Consider the following 13,539-nt stretch of genomic DNA (forward strand, 5'->3'; position numbering starts at 1 on the left):
GGGGTGGGGGGTGGGGCAGAGGAGAACCACAGAGAGATGTGGAAGGTTAAGGCCACTGATGCAGTCTGAGGAGGAGAGAGAGAGAGAGAGAGAGAGAGAGGGAGAGAGAGAGAGAGAGAGAGAGGGAGAGAGAGAGGGAGAGAGAGAGAGAGGAGTCAGGATGAGGTAGGTCTGCCCAGAGATGTAAACAAGTTATTTGTCAACACCACATAAACAAATCAACAGACACAGTTGGCTGGCAGGATAAGCTTTGTCTGTCTAGGTTTGTGTGTGTGTGTGTGTGTGTGTGTGCGTGTGTGTGTGTTAGTGTGTGTGTGTGTGTGTCTGTGTGCACATTTGTGTCTATGAGAGATTGATCTTAATCCGTCCCATGTTGGTTAGAGCGGATATGCCCCCCTCTAAGTCACCCACAGCCCCCTGGTTAATGGCATTAGAGCAGCTTAAGGGGATGGGGTGGGGGGGCACTGAGGGCAGGGGCCTCTGCCCGAGTGACCCTGATTCAGAGCTGCAGCAGCATGTTTTGCACTGGTGCATGGGTCCACCCATGGGCCCCTGCAGGGAATCTGCCCGCATCAGCAAATTCTAATGTTACATTACTGTCTTGCATGGAAAAACATAAGGATATTATAAAACACTTAGTTAATCTAATTTTAATCTTAAATCAATTTTTTTCACTTTTTAGGCCTTACTATACTTTGATATTTTCATGCCTTAGTATAATATGACCATGTTTGTGCAGTGGTACATTAGTGCACTGCTGTCTCTCAGTCAGAGGGTTGTGGGTTCGAATCCCACATGGGATCATTATGTGTTGATTTTGCATGTTCTCCCTATGCCTTTCTTTTTATGCCTTACTATATTCTTTATACCTTACTCAGTCAGACGGCCTTTCCTCTGTGTGTTGGTCCTGAAGCTCTGAGTCTGTAGAGTAGCTCTCTAACTGCTTAAGCTGCTCGGTCAACATACAACCTGTACAACTAGTGTTTCGGGCAGCAGCAACCCCTCTGTTCTCTACCCCACTTAGTACGATCCGGGTTCCCCCTCGTATAAACCAAATTGGATTCACTCACTTCCTGTTTGACAGTCTGACCTTTCACCTTGGCTTGGAGGTAGCATGGATGGGAGCATATGCTACAAACATTTGGGTAACTTGTATTGAATGAAATTTCACTGAAGAACTATGAAAATAAGTAACATGAAATGCCTTTGTGTAGCTCTTCCATTAACTTGGAAGTCATGTCATAGTCAGAAGTTAGTATTCTCACATTGAAAAAGTTAGTCCCACATGTTCAAGCATCTGTGTTGACTTTCAAACATCTTGACTGGACTCCAGACTTGTATAAATAACATCGACAGTTAAGAGATAAGGCTACGCAGAAAACAGTGTGTATCTTTGTTTGTTTGCAACAGTTTGTTGTAATGGCATGAGTCCAGTTTACATGTGTGGGAACAGCACATTAACTCCTCCTATTTCCTGTGTCAGCTGTTCAGGCTTTCTCCCTCATGACATGTCATGGAGCAACAAAAACACCTTGTGGGAATCAAACCAGGGACCTTATGGTTGCAGGGTTTGTACCACTGCACTTTAAATCAGATGGGACACCCTCCCTGATCTGAGCCCAGAGGGTCTGTCTGTCAGTACATGTGCATGTGTGTTGTTTTAATGCAGATGGAGGACCAGCAGACCAGTCCAACTCCAGCTGTTCAGACTGAGAGGTGCCACATTGACCCATGTTGTAGTAAAGAGGAGCGGCTGTCCGTAAGACGGGAAGGTGGCGACCAATGAGAAAAGGTAATGGGCGTGGCCAGGTGATTTGTGAATGAACTGCTGATGACGGACTGCAGGTGTGCAGTGTGAAGTGTCTTGTAATTTAAAACGCTTATAATTTTTAGCATTTACAACTAAATTAAATTAAAACTGACATATTGCAGTTTTATCTTATCACCACCAATGACCTGTGTGGAGCGCCAGGAGTAAACCACTTGAATATTTAGGAATAAAACACAGTGTAAGTGTCATTTTTTACATTATCACTGCAGCTCAAACATTTGTACCACGTGACAACAGTCAGATTTGGTGTATTTGTTGTTACAGGTGGAGACAGGTGTGAGAACTGCGTGAGGAGGATGACTGTCTGCAGAGCAGTAAGAGCATTTCTTTTACCTTCACATATTTTACTCTTCCACATACACAAAGTGCTCACTTTTGAATGTTGTGGCTCTGACTGTTACACTCTTACAAGAGAAAAAAGATATTTGATTTATGAAAACAGTTAAATAAAATAGATGGATTTTCATCTGAATTTAGTTTTCCCTCCAAACCCCATAAAAGATAGAAACCACCACCTGTAATGTGACATCACAGACATCAGATGTTGTTGTGAATAAAACTCACACCAAATTTCACTTGGCCTTTGTATTATTGATTTTAATTAATAATCAAAACTGTTAGTAGTTATTAAAAATATGATTTGGACGTCATTTTTCAGATGCCTTTCCTCTGTGTGTTGGTCCTGAAAAGTATTAAGCTCAAATGAGATTCGAACCCACAACCTCTCGCTCTCTACAGTTTCCCTCTGAGCCTGAGCTGTTTGACATTTGAGTGCTTTAATTCTTCACTTTGGATGTTACACTTCAAACTGACCGACCTTAAGAATCAAACCCATGTCCTAAGACTTTACTATACTGTGTTGGTTTTTCATTTTTCTGCCTTACTTACTGTACAATGACATTTTCATGCCTTAGCATAATGTGACCGTGTCTAAGCAGTGGTACGATAGTGCAGTGGTTAGACCTGCTGTTTCACAGTCAGAGGATTATGGGTTTGAATCCCACCTGGGGCCATTCTGTGTTGATTATGCATTTGATTCTCTATGCCTTTCTTTTTATGCTTTAATTTACTATGACGTTTAAATAGTTTTTTTTCCCCTTTTTATGCCATACTATACTGTACTATTATGCTTTACTACACTATGACGTGTTTTTAACATTTTATGCCTTACTATAATATGACGTTTTTATTCCTTATTATGTGGCCTAAAATAACAAAACGAATAAGTACAGGATAATGGTAAATGCATAAACATAGTAGCACAAGTAGATTAGACATTAAGTGGTTAAACTGTCTCTATAATGTCAGTTAAATGGCAACATCTATCTACAGTGCTAACAGTGTTATAGTCATACCAGACCAGGTGAAGGCTGTGGCAGCAAAACCTCTGAGTGACGCTGCGCTTTATTACTTATAAAGTCAACTCTTCAATTTACTATTTCTCCTCTCCAACTTTAGTTTCCCTGATTATCTCTATTAAGTCTCTGTGTGCAATGTAGTGTAATTTACAAAAAATGATTTTTTCAGTATAGCACACTGAGCAAAATTGTGTTAAATAATCAATTTGATTGTAGCTGTGATGTTTAAAAAATTATATTAATATAGAGTTTTAATATAATGTTTGTGACCAGGAGAAAAACAATGCAGCAGTAATGAAGGAACACATGCACACACAAACTCCAGAATCCATTAATGGATGCAAATGTATGAATGCATGTATGTTTTTCTTTATCATGGCTGTTTCTATGGGAACTGAAAAGCGTGTTCTTATTCACAACATACTGCACATGCAGCATGTGTGCATACGTACAAACGCACAGCAGTGACTGGCAGCGCTGCTCCTGGAGCTAAATTTGGCAAGGGGCCTTGACCAGCGCACATCACTGTTGCTAGGGAACGGTGCAGACTGATCTTCATTAACATGTATGTGTGTGTGTGTGTGTAAGTAAACATGGGTTTGGGCCTTCAGCAGTCTACAAGCAAAATGCAGAGCTCTCTGTTTTGACGGCCACGTTTCCTGTCTCAGTCCGTGCCCACAAATCAGCAGACTACTACTACTGTACTGCTGCTGGTGGCAGCAGAGATGCTGCAGCAGAGGTAGTAATGTTGCGCTCAGCCTGCTGCCAAGTTTCTGTCTCAAGTGTCAATCCACACAACACACACTCACCTATTCGGAGATGCTACTTAACAGTATTTTAGCTTTGTGTGGGCTATAAAACCAATGTCTTTTATAGAGCTACACGGTTCCCACAACGAGGTCACTATGAAACAGAGAAGTTCATACTATGAGGTTGACTTTATTGATCTGTTGAGGGTAAAAGTGGGACAGCCAGCTTGCACACAAAGCCATAAACACAGGATGTAAATACACCAGTTTCACGATTAATCGTTTGGTGCTTAAAATACCAGAAAATAGGGAAAAATCCCACAATCACAAATTCCAAAATGTTAAATGGATGCCTCCAAAGTGATTATTTTTAACACTTAAAAACCCAAATATGGTCAATTTTACTAGTATGTAATTTCCAAAGAAAGAAAACCAGCAAAAATACACATTTGAGATGTGGAACAAGTGAATTATGAACATTTTTGCTTAAAAATGACATAATAAATGGATATCAAAATAGATGCTGCTGAATCGACTAATCACACCTGCCCTATTTGAATGTAATTGGATAAAAAATAATGGAACAATAAGGTTTTACAACTCCATAAAAAAAAAACCTCTTAGCTGCATAACAACGTTAATAAATGATGTACTTTACTCAATGTTAAATTGCTCACTGCATGTGAAGCCAGTGCTGTGTAATGTAGGCCAAACGTGTTTACTGGGGATCCATGCAACCCCTTCCCACACACACCATCACCATTATCAAAACATATCCCATGCTAGTGCTGCCTCCATCCTCCTTCATATGACGAAGGAGCGTCGTTCAAGCAGGTGATGTCGCGGTTAAATGTGTGTATATGAGGGAAAAACCTGTTTACCTGCAGAGATGTGATCTAGGTGTGCTGCATGCACGGGGAGCGTGGAGCTCTTCAGCAGCCCAGCCCCTGTTGATATTCGCCGCTACTCGAAGATGCTAAAGAGGCGGTGGAGGCAGGCAGGGCGGAGGGACCGGAGCGGCGGCTACAAGTGAGGGAAGCCTCCTTAGATATAAACAGGCAGACATATGAACGATATCAAAACGTCTTCGTTGGGTACAGTAGGTGTCAAAATGGGCGTTGCTGTGTTCGCACCCTGCCTCTCCGTCGTCGTGGATGGATGTTTTTCTCTCCCGGTTGATGCGGCACCGCGGCTGAAGCGGCAACCGAAACGCTTTGTGGTCGAAGAAAAAAAAAGAATGAGTGTTAAAAAAAAATAAATAAAAATAAAAAAAAATAAAAAGAAGATGTGTTATACACCTGGTTTGCAAAAGGTGTCGGAAAAAGACGGAAAAAATAACAACGGGAGACAAAATACAGAAGGGATAGAGAGAAGAAGGCGGTGATGCTGGGTTAGCCTAGGTTGACACGACGGGAGAGGGACCAGTGTGAAGCTCGGTGGGTGGAACCATGACACTTCCGGTTGTCAATTTCAAAATAAAAATATTTACTCGAAGAGTTTTTCACCCCTTATGTCTCAGAAGCTCCAGGTTTATAGTGGATCAACTGGTAATTTAAGTGGAAATTTGTTTGGGTGAACACTAAAGCACATTATCAAGTGATATCACTAAGGTGATGGGTGCTGCTACACAATCTGATTTTACAACCCTGTCAATGTGTTTACATATGCATTAGTTTCTTGATTTTGGGCCTTATCCTATTATTGATTATATTCTGGATGGAGCAAGACAAACCTTGTTATCTATATCCCTGTATGCATGATCACAATAATATGCAGGTTTATGATTTTGTGCCTGCAGGTGAGTCTAGATTTTATCACCACTATAAGATGGTTCAGTAACCTGGATAAAGTGTTTACATGCCACAGTATCTTGGTTTCTATTGGAGTACTCCAGGTAGTATCGGTTGAATATTAAATCCTGTATATAGGTGAAACATAACCAGGATACTAGTGTACAAAGCACTGTGTGTTGAAATCTATTTGTCAAGACCTTCAGTATTTCAGTTTTATAGATAGATAGATAGATAGATACTTTATTCATCCCCTAGGACAATTTCAATTGTCCAGCAGCTCAAAAGTAGTAATAATAATAATTAATAATAAATCCAATAGATAGATTGTAATTTATTCTGAATACAAGTCGGTCAATTTCCGGTGTCGTCCTGGCTACGTGTGTCTGACTTGCCGCGGCTGAAGCAGCGCTCGTGACGTAGCGTACCAACGCCGCGTTGCCCGTGCTGATGCTGCAGTTGCTAGGGCGCGTGGAGCAGACGGCGGAGAGGAGAAGTGAAGTAAACAAGTGGAGGAAGGGAAATGTCTCCCTCCTGTGTCGACCTCAGCCACTTGCGGGGAGACCCAACATTACAACATTTAGGATCGGCACTTGAGTAACAGAACCGTTACTTATCACTTGCTGCTGCTCTTGTCCGAAAATAGTAACCAAATAGTTCCGGATAAACTATTCAAACATATCTACAAGCCGTAGCTTCACATTTAGCATAACACATTACACAAGCTAGTTCCGGCCAGGTAATTTGATTGGACGAGATGCATTCCATGAGTGCTGATGAGTACGACACTGGGACTTTTAACTACATGTATCACTCCGCTAACACTAACGGTCGTTATCTATCTTTAATTGTGACCAGCTTTGCACCGCAAAGATGAATATACTTCCAGAAATAACATTTGTATTAAATGATTTATGGGCGTCAGGAAATTGTTTATGCGTTGCTTAGCAGTTGCGGAAGTATTTGTGTTGACGAAGCTAAATAAATTATTAAATAAACTTGTTGTTTACCAACATGGCGCTCGACAACAGAACTGTTGTATAAATGCAATTTCACAGGAGAGAGATGTAAAATATCACTTCCTCTCGTGGGATATTGCTTATTTTTTTTAGGGAACAAAGTTTTTACACTATATTTGAAGCAAGTATCTTGTTGATGTCATTTTAAAATGACTGATATTTTTCCTATTACAATACTTTCAGATTATAAAGCCTGAAACCTTCAATGAGACATGTTCTTAACAGACAAACCCAACAATTATTTCATACATTTATTGAGATTTTTTTCTTCCATATTGACTTGAAAATGTTTACAGAAACTGTACCGAGCATACGCATAGCAATGGAATCAAAGGCCATGTCCATTGAATGCAAAACAGAACTCCATAAAAATGATGCAAATATCAATGCAATACACATACATGTTTTTTTTCATACAAATTACAAATTACAAAAACATAAATGAGATCTTTTCATATGCCCTGAAGCAGCGCTGAAAATACAGAATGAGTACAATGACATTTCAGCACGCCTGTACAGCGCTAGGCCCCAACAGTTTTAATGCTTGCTGATGGAAAGAAACACGACACGTGCACATTCACACGCACACTCACTGAATCAGTCATTCAAACATCAAAAGGATGAGACAACAAGAAGCAGAAATAATATCCAGCGTGCTTCGGAGGGGTTTGGTTTTTTTTTAGTTTTTTTTTTAATAGACTAGTTTCTGATTTCCGACAGAGTTCAAAGAGCAGAATCTGGGCTTTCTTAGTGTTTCTGGTCTTTCAGTCACACACAGACTGCGAGACACAGTCCAAACAGTCCACAGTGAGGTCGGGTGGTAGTGCACTGTAACAGATCCCTCCGTGGATTGGATTCAAAGAATGATTGTAGTGTTACGAGACCCCAGAGTTTGAGCCATTCCTGGTGTAATTGTGCAAGCAGAGAAGTTCCATGAAAACACACTCTTCCGGGATCGGTTGTCAGTGTTTGTGCCCCCTAAAGATAGTCCAGAGAAGAAGAAAAAGAGAAGAGGATTGTCGTCCATGTTCTCCTCTTGAGTCAGGGGCTGATAGTGTGTGTTGGATTGTTTACAAAAACGATTGTGACTATTCATAAGTGCAACAGAGATTAACATTTTAAAATAATGACAGGATAAAACAATGAACAAAGTAATGGAAGCGAAGAAAACATTGAAAGCATCTAAAAGCTACATCCTATTGCACAATTAAAAATTATGATACAAAAAAAATGGATACAGTCAAAAAAAAAAAATGGTATTGCATACAAATCAAAGAAATAAAAAGTTAAAGTAGTTTGTTCCGTCTTTTAAGACCGTCTATTCTTTTACAGAGCCGACTCTCGAGTTGCTTGATACAGCAGAGCAGGAGAAAGAGAACGCTCAAAGTGTTGATTGTTTTTCATCGCCTTTTTTTTTTTAAGTTTAAGTTTATAGACCACTTCTCGCCGTGGTCGCAACAGACAGGATTTCTAAACACTGATTTTAATCGGTTCAAAGTGCACATAGAAGAAAAAAGGAAATCCATTCAAAAACACCGCTATGCTCATGGGGATGAAACATGAAACGAACTGACGAAGGGGAGATTAATAAAAAGAAGCGGGAACAGAAGCGGATGAGAATGCTGCATAGCTGGATTCCATTTAAAGCAATGCCATCATCAGAAAGACACACAGGAGCGAGACAAACCTAATTACTGTACACGATCAGACTCGACTGTTTGTTCACGACACACTCCATAGCTTCCTCTTGCTGATTCAGAGCAGAGAGCTCAACAGACAGAAACCAAACGCTCTCTGGTTATTTTTTTCAGTATTGTCAGAGGGTCCGAGTTCACACATGCGTGTCGCTGGGCTCGCTGGCCAAGCTCCCCCCCCGCAGGTAGATGGCCGAACTGGACTTGGGCCGGTTCTGACTGTGACCTTGACCGCGGGTGGACCCGTTGTTGTTGACCTCGGGCCCCCTGGTGTCTGTGGAGATGACCCATGTGGTGGGTCGCCACTTCTTCAGGGAGTAAGGCGTCTTGACGCGCTTCTTGATCTTATCCCCCGTCCCCAAGGCTCCGTCTGGCTGGACGAAGCCCTCCCCTGCACAACAGGAAGGGACAGAGATCAGTATCCTGCTGCAGCCTTTTACACCAGGGGACAGGAAACACATTCAATACCAGAGTTGTGTAGGGGCATCAAGACTAGCTCACTTTAGCATCACGATTACAATTCAAAAACAATGAATCCTACATTTCCCATAATGCAACCAATAGCATATTTTTTATATTTTGAGACAAATCAAAGCCTTGGAGGTGACAGCTGATGATGTGTGAGGTGCGTTCAGTCACCTAGTGAGGCGAAGTCCTGCGTTGTGAAGGACAGGTCCAGGGAGTTGGGTCTCTCGGGCCGGCGGGCTCTGGGCTGCCTGAGCAGGGCCTCGCCCCTCATGGTGACCGGAGCTTCCTCTGTGGCGCCAGACCCAGAGCCCGAGCTTTCTCCCGGCGGCGCCGTAGTTTCCCTGCTTCCTCCTTCTCCGCTCCCTTCCTCCTCTCCTCCATCGCTTTCTCCCTCACTCTCGCCGTCCCCCTGGCCGTGCCCGGTGTTGCTGTTGTTGTTGTTGGTGTTGGGTCGGGCCGAGCGGAGGGCGGCGACGCTCGAGGACGCGTCCCTCGGATCGGGCTGCTCTCGCTCTCGGCTCAGGAGCGGCTCGTGTTCGTCGGGGCTGGCTGTGATGACGCCGAGGCTCAGGCGGCTGTCGTCCGACCTCATGGCTCCCGACCCGTTCTGAGTTATGCTGGATCCTCCAAAACCCGTCGCTCCGCCCGCGGCCATGGATGACATACCAGCGTTGGCGTGACCGTTAACAGCGCCGTTAACGCCGCCGTTGACGTGCGTGTCTCGTAGAGCGGGTATGTTGTTTGTGCCCGCGCCCCGGTGAGCCTCGACAGCCGTGTTTGTGCCTGTTACTGCACCAATGTTCATCTTTGTTCCCTCCACCTGCCGCAGGTTGGACTTGCCTGAACGTCCAAACTTGAACCTGAGTGACGATGACGACGACTCCTTCTTGGTGGGCTTGGTGCGCAGGGGCAGACTGGACGGCCTCTTGGGCAGGTTCTGCTGCTTGGGCAGAGGGAAGATGGTGGTGGGCATGGCGGCGGCGGGGTCTGACGTGCCCGAGGCCTCGCTGGCCATCTTGATGAGCGGGTACAGGAGGCTGGAGCTGCCGGGGCTCAGCGGGTCCGGCGAGCAGAACTGCTTCTGTGAGTGCTCCATCAGGTTCTCGTCCGAGCTCTCCTTCAGGTTCTTGTCCACTTCTTTCGGGTCAAGCTTGGTGGTTTCCAGGTCTTCCTGGGTCAGGTGGAGGCAGACGGGGACCGTGGCCGCCCCCGCGGGTCCGTCCGACTCAGAGATTATAGTGGTGGTGGTGGTGGAGGCCGAGGGGCTTCCTCTCAGACCCATGCTGGTGCTGCTGCCCTCTGGGCTGGGGAGGCGGGCGTTGGCTTGCTGCTGCCGCTCCTGATTGATGGAGTTCCTGTTCCTCTCTCCGGTCCCGGTCACAGCTCTGCCACCCACAGAGCTGGTGGTGTCCGTCTGTGTGTTCTTGGCCACACCCTCATGCTCTTCGATGTAGGTGGATGGATGGTCTGTGTACGGGCCAGACTTTGGCGTCATACGATTTCTGATGTAAAAAAAACAAAAAAACAAAAACATCAAGAAGGAAACAGGAAAACGTTAAAGAAAAGGAGAGCACAATGGATCTAGTATCAGACAGACGTAGATGTGTGTTTACCTCTCATTGTGTAGCGTGGTGGACATGGGGTTGAGCGTGGGGCTGACGGACTTGGAGCGGTCCCATATGAGGAGCAGCTCTGCCAGTCGTTCCTCAGCACACTGCGCTGTGAGCCGGGCCTCAGCATCCTGGTCCCAGCAGTCCTCCATCGTCTCCTTCAGGGAGCGGACCGCCTGCCGACACACGGGGTTGAGGATGAGTCCACCTACCAGCACCTCTCACCAACCAAAATGTCACATCTCTATCCTGTTTAAAAGCCACACCATGCAACTTCTGGAAATCCGGGGGCTAGCTGTTTAGCATGCTAACATGACTTAACGTTGGCGTTTGTTTCCACCTCTGGAAACAGATGTTGGCGAGTAAAGGAATCAAGTTTGATGCTGAACTCGCAACGTTTCTTCCAGACTGGTGAGTAAACAGCTGCTAATGCTAACGTTAGCTCCTGTAAGATGACGAGTAATAGTGGTTTATTTTATAGTGTGATGTTCGGGCTGCACATGTTTCTCATGTTCTGTCTGACACAACATAATCTCTTCTGGTTTGAAGGTTCTTGGAAACACAGAGTTTGATACTGGTGAGCAACACGCAGGTGATTCATTCATCAAACAACCAAAGCGATCGGCCACGACCTGACAGCGGGCGAGGAACAGGAGAGACACACGGAATATAAAGATTTGGTTTCAAGAAGAAAAGCAGCATCTGTGTTTCATTTTCATATTGGATGATGCTTTAACCGAAAACAGGCATTCAAGTCATCTGGACTGGACTTTTTCATATTGCAGGAAAAAATTGATCCATTTTGATGATGGCTGACATGAAGAATGCTGTTGTGATAAAACATTTTTCTTTGGAAGACAACCTGTTTCTCAGCTCAAAAGAATTTTGTTTGGGTTTTTGTTGGAGACAATTAAAGTATTTTTACAATGTAAAACGATGTTTTTCTTCTGGACTCGTCTCGTCATGGGAAAGCGTTGCTTTCTCGTGACTTTCAAGGCTCGAAAATGATCAAAAATATTTTTCTTTCCCCAATTTTCATGAGCGACGTAGACGAAGATGTTTGTCAGATTTCTGAAAATAACAACAGCTGTAGATCCTGTACGTGTTTCACAACCTGCTGGCTGTTTTCTTTCATTATTACAGTATCTTAAGACCCACTCTGCTCTTTCTCTCACACACACACAACATTTACCAAACTGTTCTCTTTCCAGGCCTCGGGGAATTTGGGCCGTTGCTTCTCCCTGGATACCAGGACCTGCATGTCCTCAAATGTTGGGTGGTTCCCTGCCTCCGCCTGAAAGGCCATCTGGTACTCTGGCACAGACTCTCCTGGAGGTAGAGCAGAGCCGGGAGAGGAAGGATGCGTCTTAGATATCATTCATGCAGCAGAAATATTGATTTCACTTATAACTGTGCTTTCTTCACAACAAACAGGAAACTTTGCGTCTCCGCTCTCCACTATGATGAATGTGCATTTAATTGCAGCGAGCTGTACGAGGTATGGGAGGGGCTCGCTCTCGTGTTGCTGTTTGTGGTGTATTTAGAGAAGCGTAGCTCATTTGATCGCTGTGCTACAAGCGACATAATCTACCAACAGTTTTCATACAATCTTCTGTCTCCAGCGTCTGTGAGTCTCACCTGGGAAAAGGTCTGTGCATCTCATGAAGGTCTCCCAGTAAACCAGGCCCAGGGCGTACATATCCACCTGCTTCAGCGCCGACTCGCAGTCCCTCAGGTTCACCGCGCCCTCCAGCACCTCGGGGGCCATGTAGCGGATTGTCCCCACCTGGTCCACGGAGGAGGAATAAATGGAGGTGAAGCAAGACAAGGTGAGACAGGAAGAGAGTGAAGAAGAGAAGAAGGTGAGGAAAACCAAGGTTACAGTTGTCACTTTTAAAAAAATGTAATTAAGCGTGTGAGTAAAAATAAACTGGGAGAAGATCTATTTTTGTTTGATTTCCCTGTTTTAACAGATAAAACCTAAACCTGTTCATACATATTCATATTGCAGAATGAATATGTTAATCCATTATTTTGCATAACTGCATAAATTATAATCTGTTTAAACAACCCATAATTTACACTTTTCCAGTATTTTATTCTAACTAGTAGTTTTACATCTGCTCTCTCACGTTTCTCTCTGGAGCTCGAGCAGGAAAAGGTGGTTTTGTGTCTGAGCCTCTCTTCTGATTGGCTGGCTGTTTCCTCAGTGACACTGAGGAGCTTCTGCTTCCTCCTGAACACTCACCTCACTTATAGCAGCGTTCTCCTCTTCCCCGTGGCGTGCCGGCCTGTTTCCCGTCAGCTTCATGGACAGGCCGAAATCGATGATGACACATGTGCCGTCAGCCTTGACGAGAATATTGCGGCTGTTCAGGTCCCTGTGGGACACCGCCGGCTTGTACAAGTCTTGATGGGAGGGAAACAAGAATGACACGGAGAAGATGAGGAGAAGACGCAGGGCAAAACATTAATCTTTCATTCACAATTTAAGCCTGTACATCGCTTCCTAGATACAGTGACCGCAGGCTGCTTTTGTGGTTTATGCTAATGAATGATAACATCCACAAAATCCCATCATATAGTTTTCCATTCCCCCTCATTACTCACTGTTCACTGGAACAAGCTGCACCGCCAACAGACACTCTAAACCCTCTAATCTAATCTACTACAATGGGATTAAGACCATATCACGGAGTAGCCTCTGTCTGCACTATCCCATTGTCCAGCAGAGGGAGCAGTGAGGCTGCAGGCCCCTGGAAGTTGTGGCAGCCACCATAGTTATGTGCTGCCTGCTAGTGATGTGCAGGAGGAGTGGGGGAGGATGTCCACTGTACCAAAGCCCAAGAGATTCTGCTGTTAGCAGCTACACACAGAGCTGACAAACACACTCTGCCATCACTTTATAGACTTGCAGCAGGAGAGGGAGCTGGAGGCCGCCGCTTATATTTGCCTCATACTTGCACAAACAGAATATCCCCTCTTCCTTCAGCAATCTACACTTCAGCGCCCCCCCCCCC

At 44.5% G+C, this 13,539-nt stretch overlaps 1 protein-coding gene across 1 annotated transcript in view; it reads right to left on the reverse strand.

Annotated features, from left to right (window-relative positions):
* Positions 1-6,984: 6,984 nt before the first annotated feature.
* Positions 6,985-13,539, reverse strand: part of bmpr2b (bone morphogenetic protein receptor, type II b (serine/threonine kinase)) — a 32,920-nt gene continuing 26,365 nt past the window's right edge. Inside the window, exons 8-13 of the mRNA XM_023429796.2 lie at positions 12,768-12,928; positions 12,158-12,305; positions 11,712-11,848; positions 10,523-10,695; positions 9,081-10,411; positions 6,985-8,832 (exon numbers count right to left, since the gene is read on the reverse strand). Of these exons, the coding sequence (XP_023285564.1) occupies positions 8,579-8,832; positions 9,081-10,411; positions 10,523-10,695; positions 11,712-11,848; positions 12,158-12,305; positions 12,768-12,928 (2,204 nt within the window). The 3' untranslated portion in view covers positions 6,985-8,578. The remainder of the gene's footprint in view (positions 8,833-9,080; positions 10,412-10,522; positions 10,696-11,711; positions 11,849-12,157; positions 12,306-12,767; positions 12,929-13,539) is intronic.

This window comes from Seriola lalandi, unplaced genomic scaffold, assembly GCF_002814215.2.
Source record: "Seriola lalandi dorsalis isolate HSWRI2012SDOR001 ecotype SW California unplaced genomic scaffold, Sedor1 jcf7180002054899, whole genome shotgun sequence".
Lineage (NCBI taxonomy): Eukaryota > Metazoa > Chordata > Actinopteri > Carangiformes > Carangidae > Seriola > Seriola lalandi.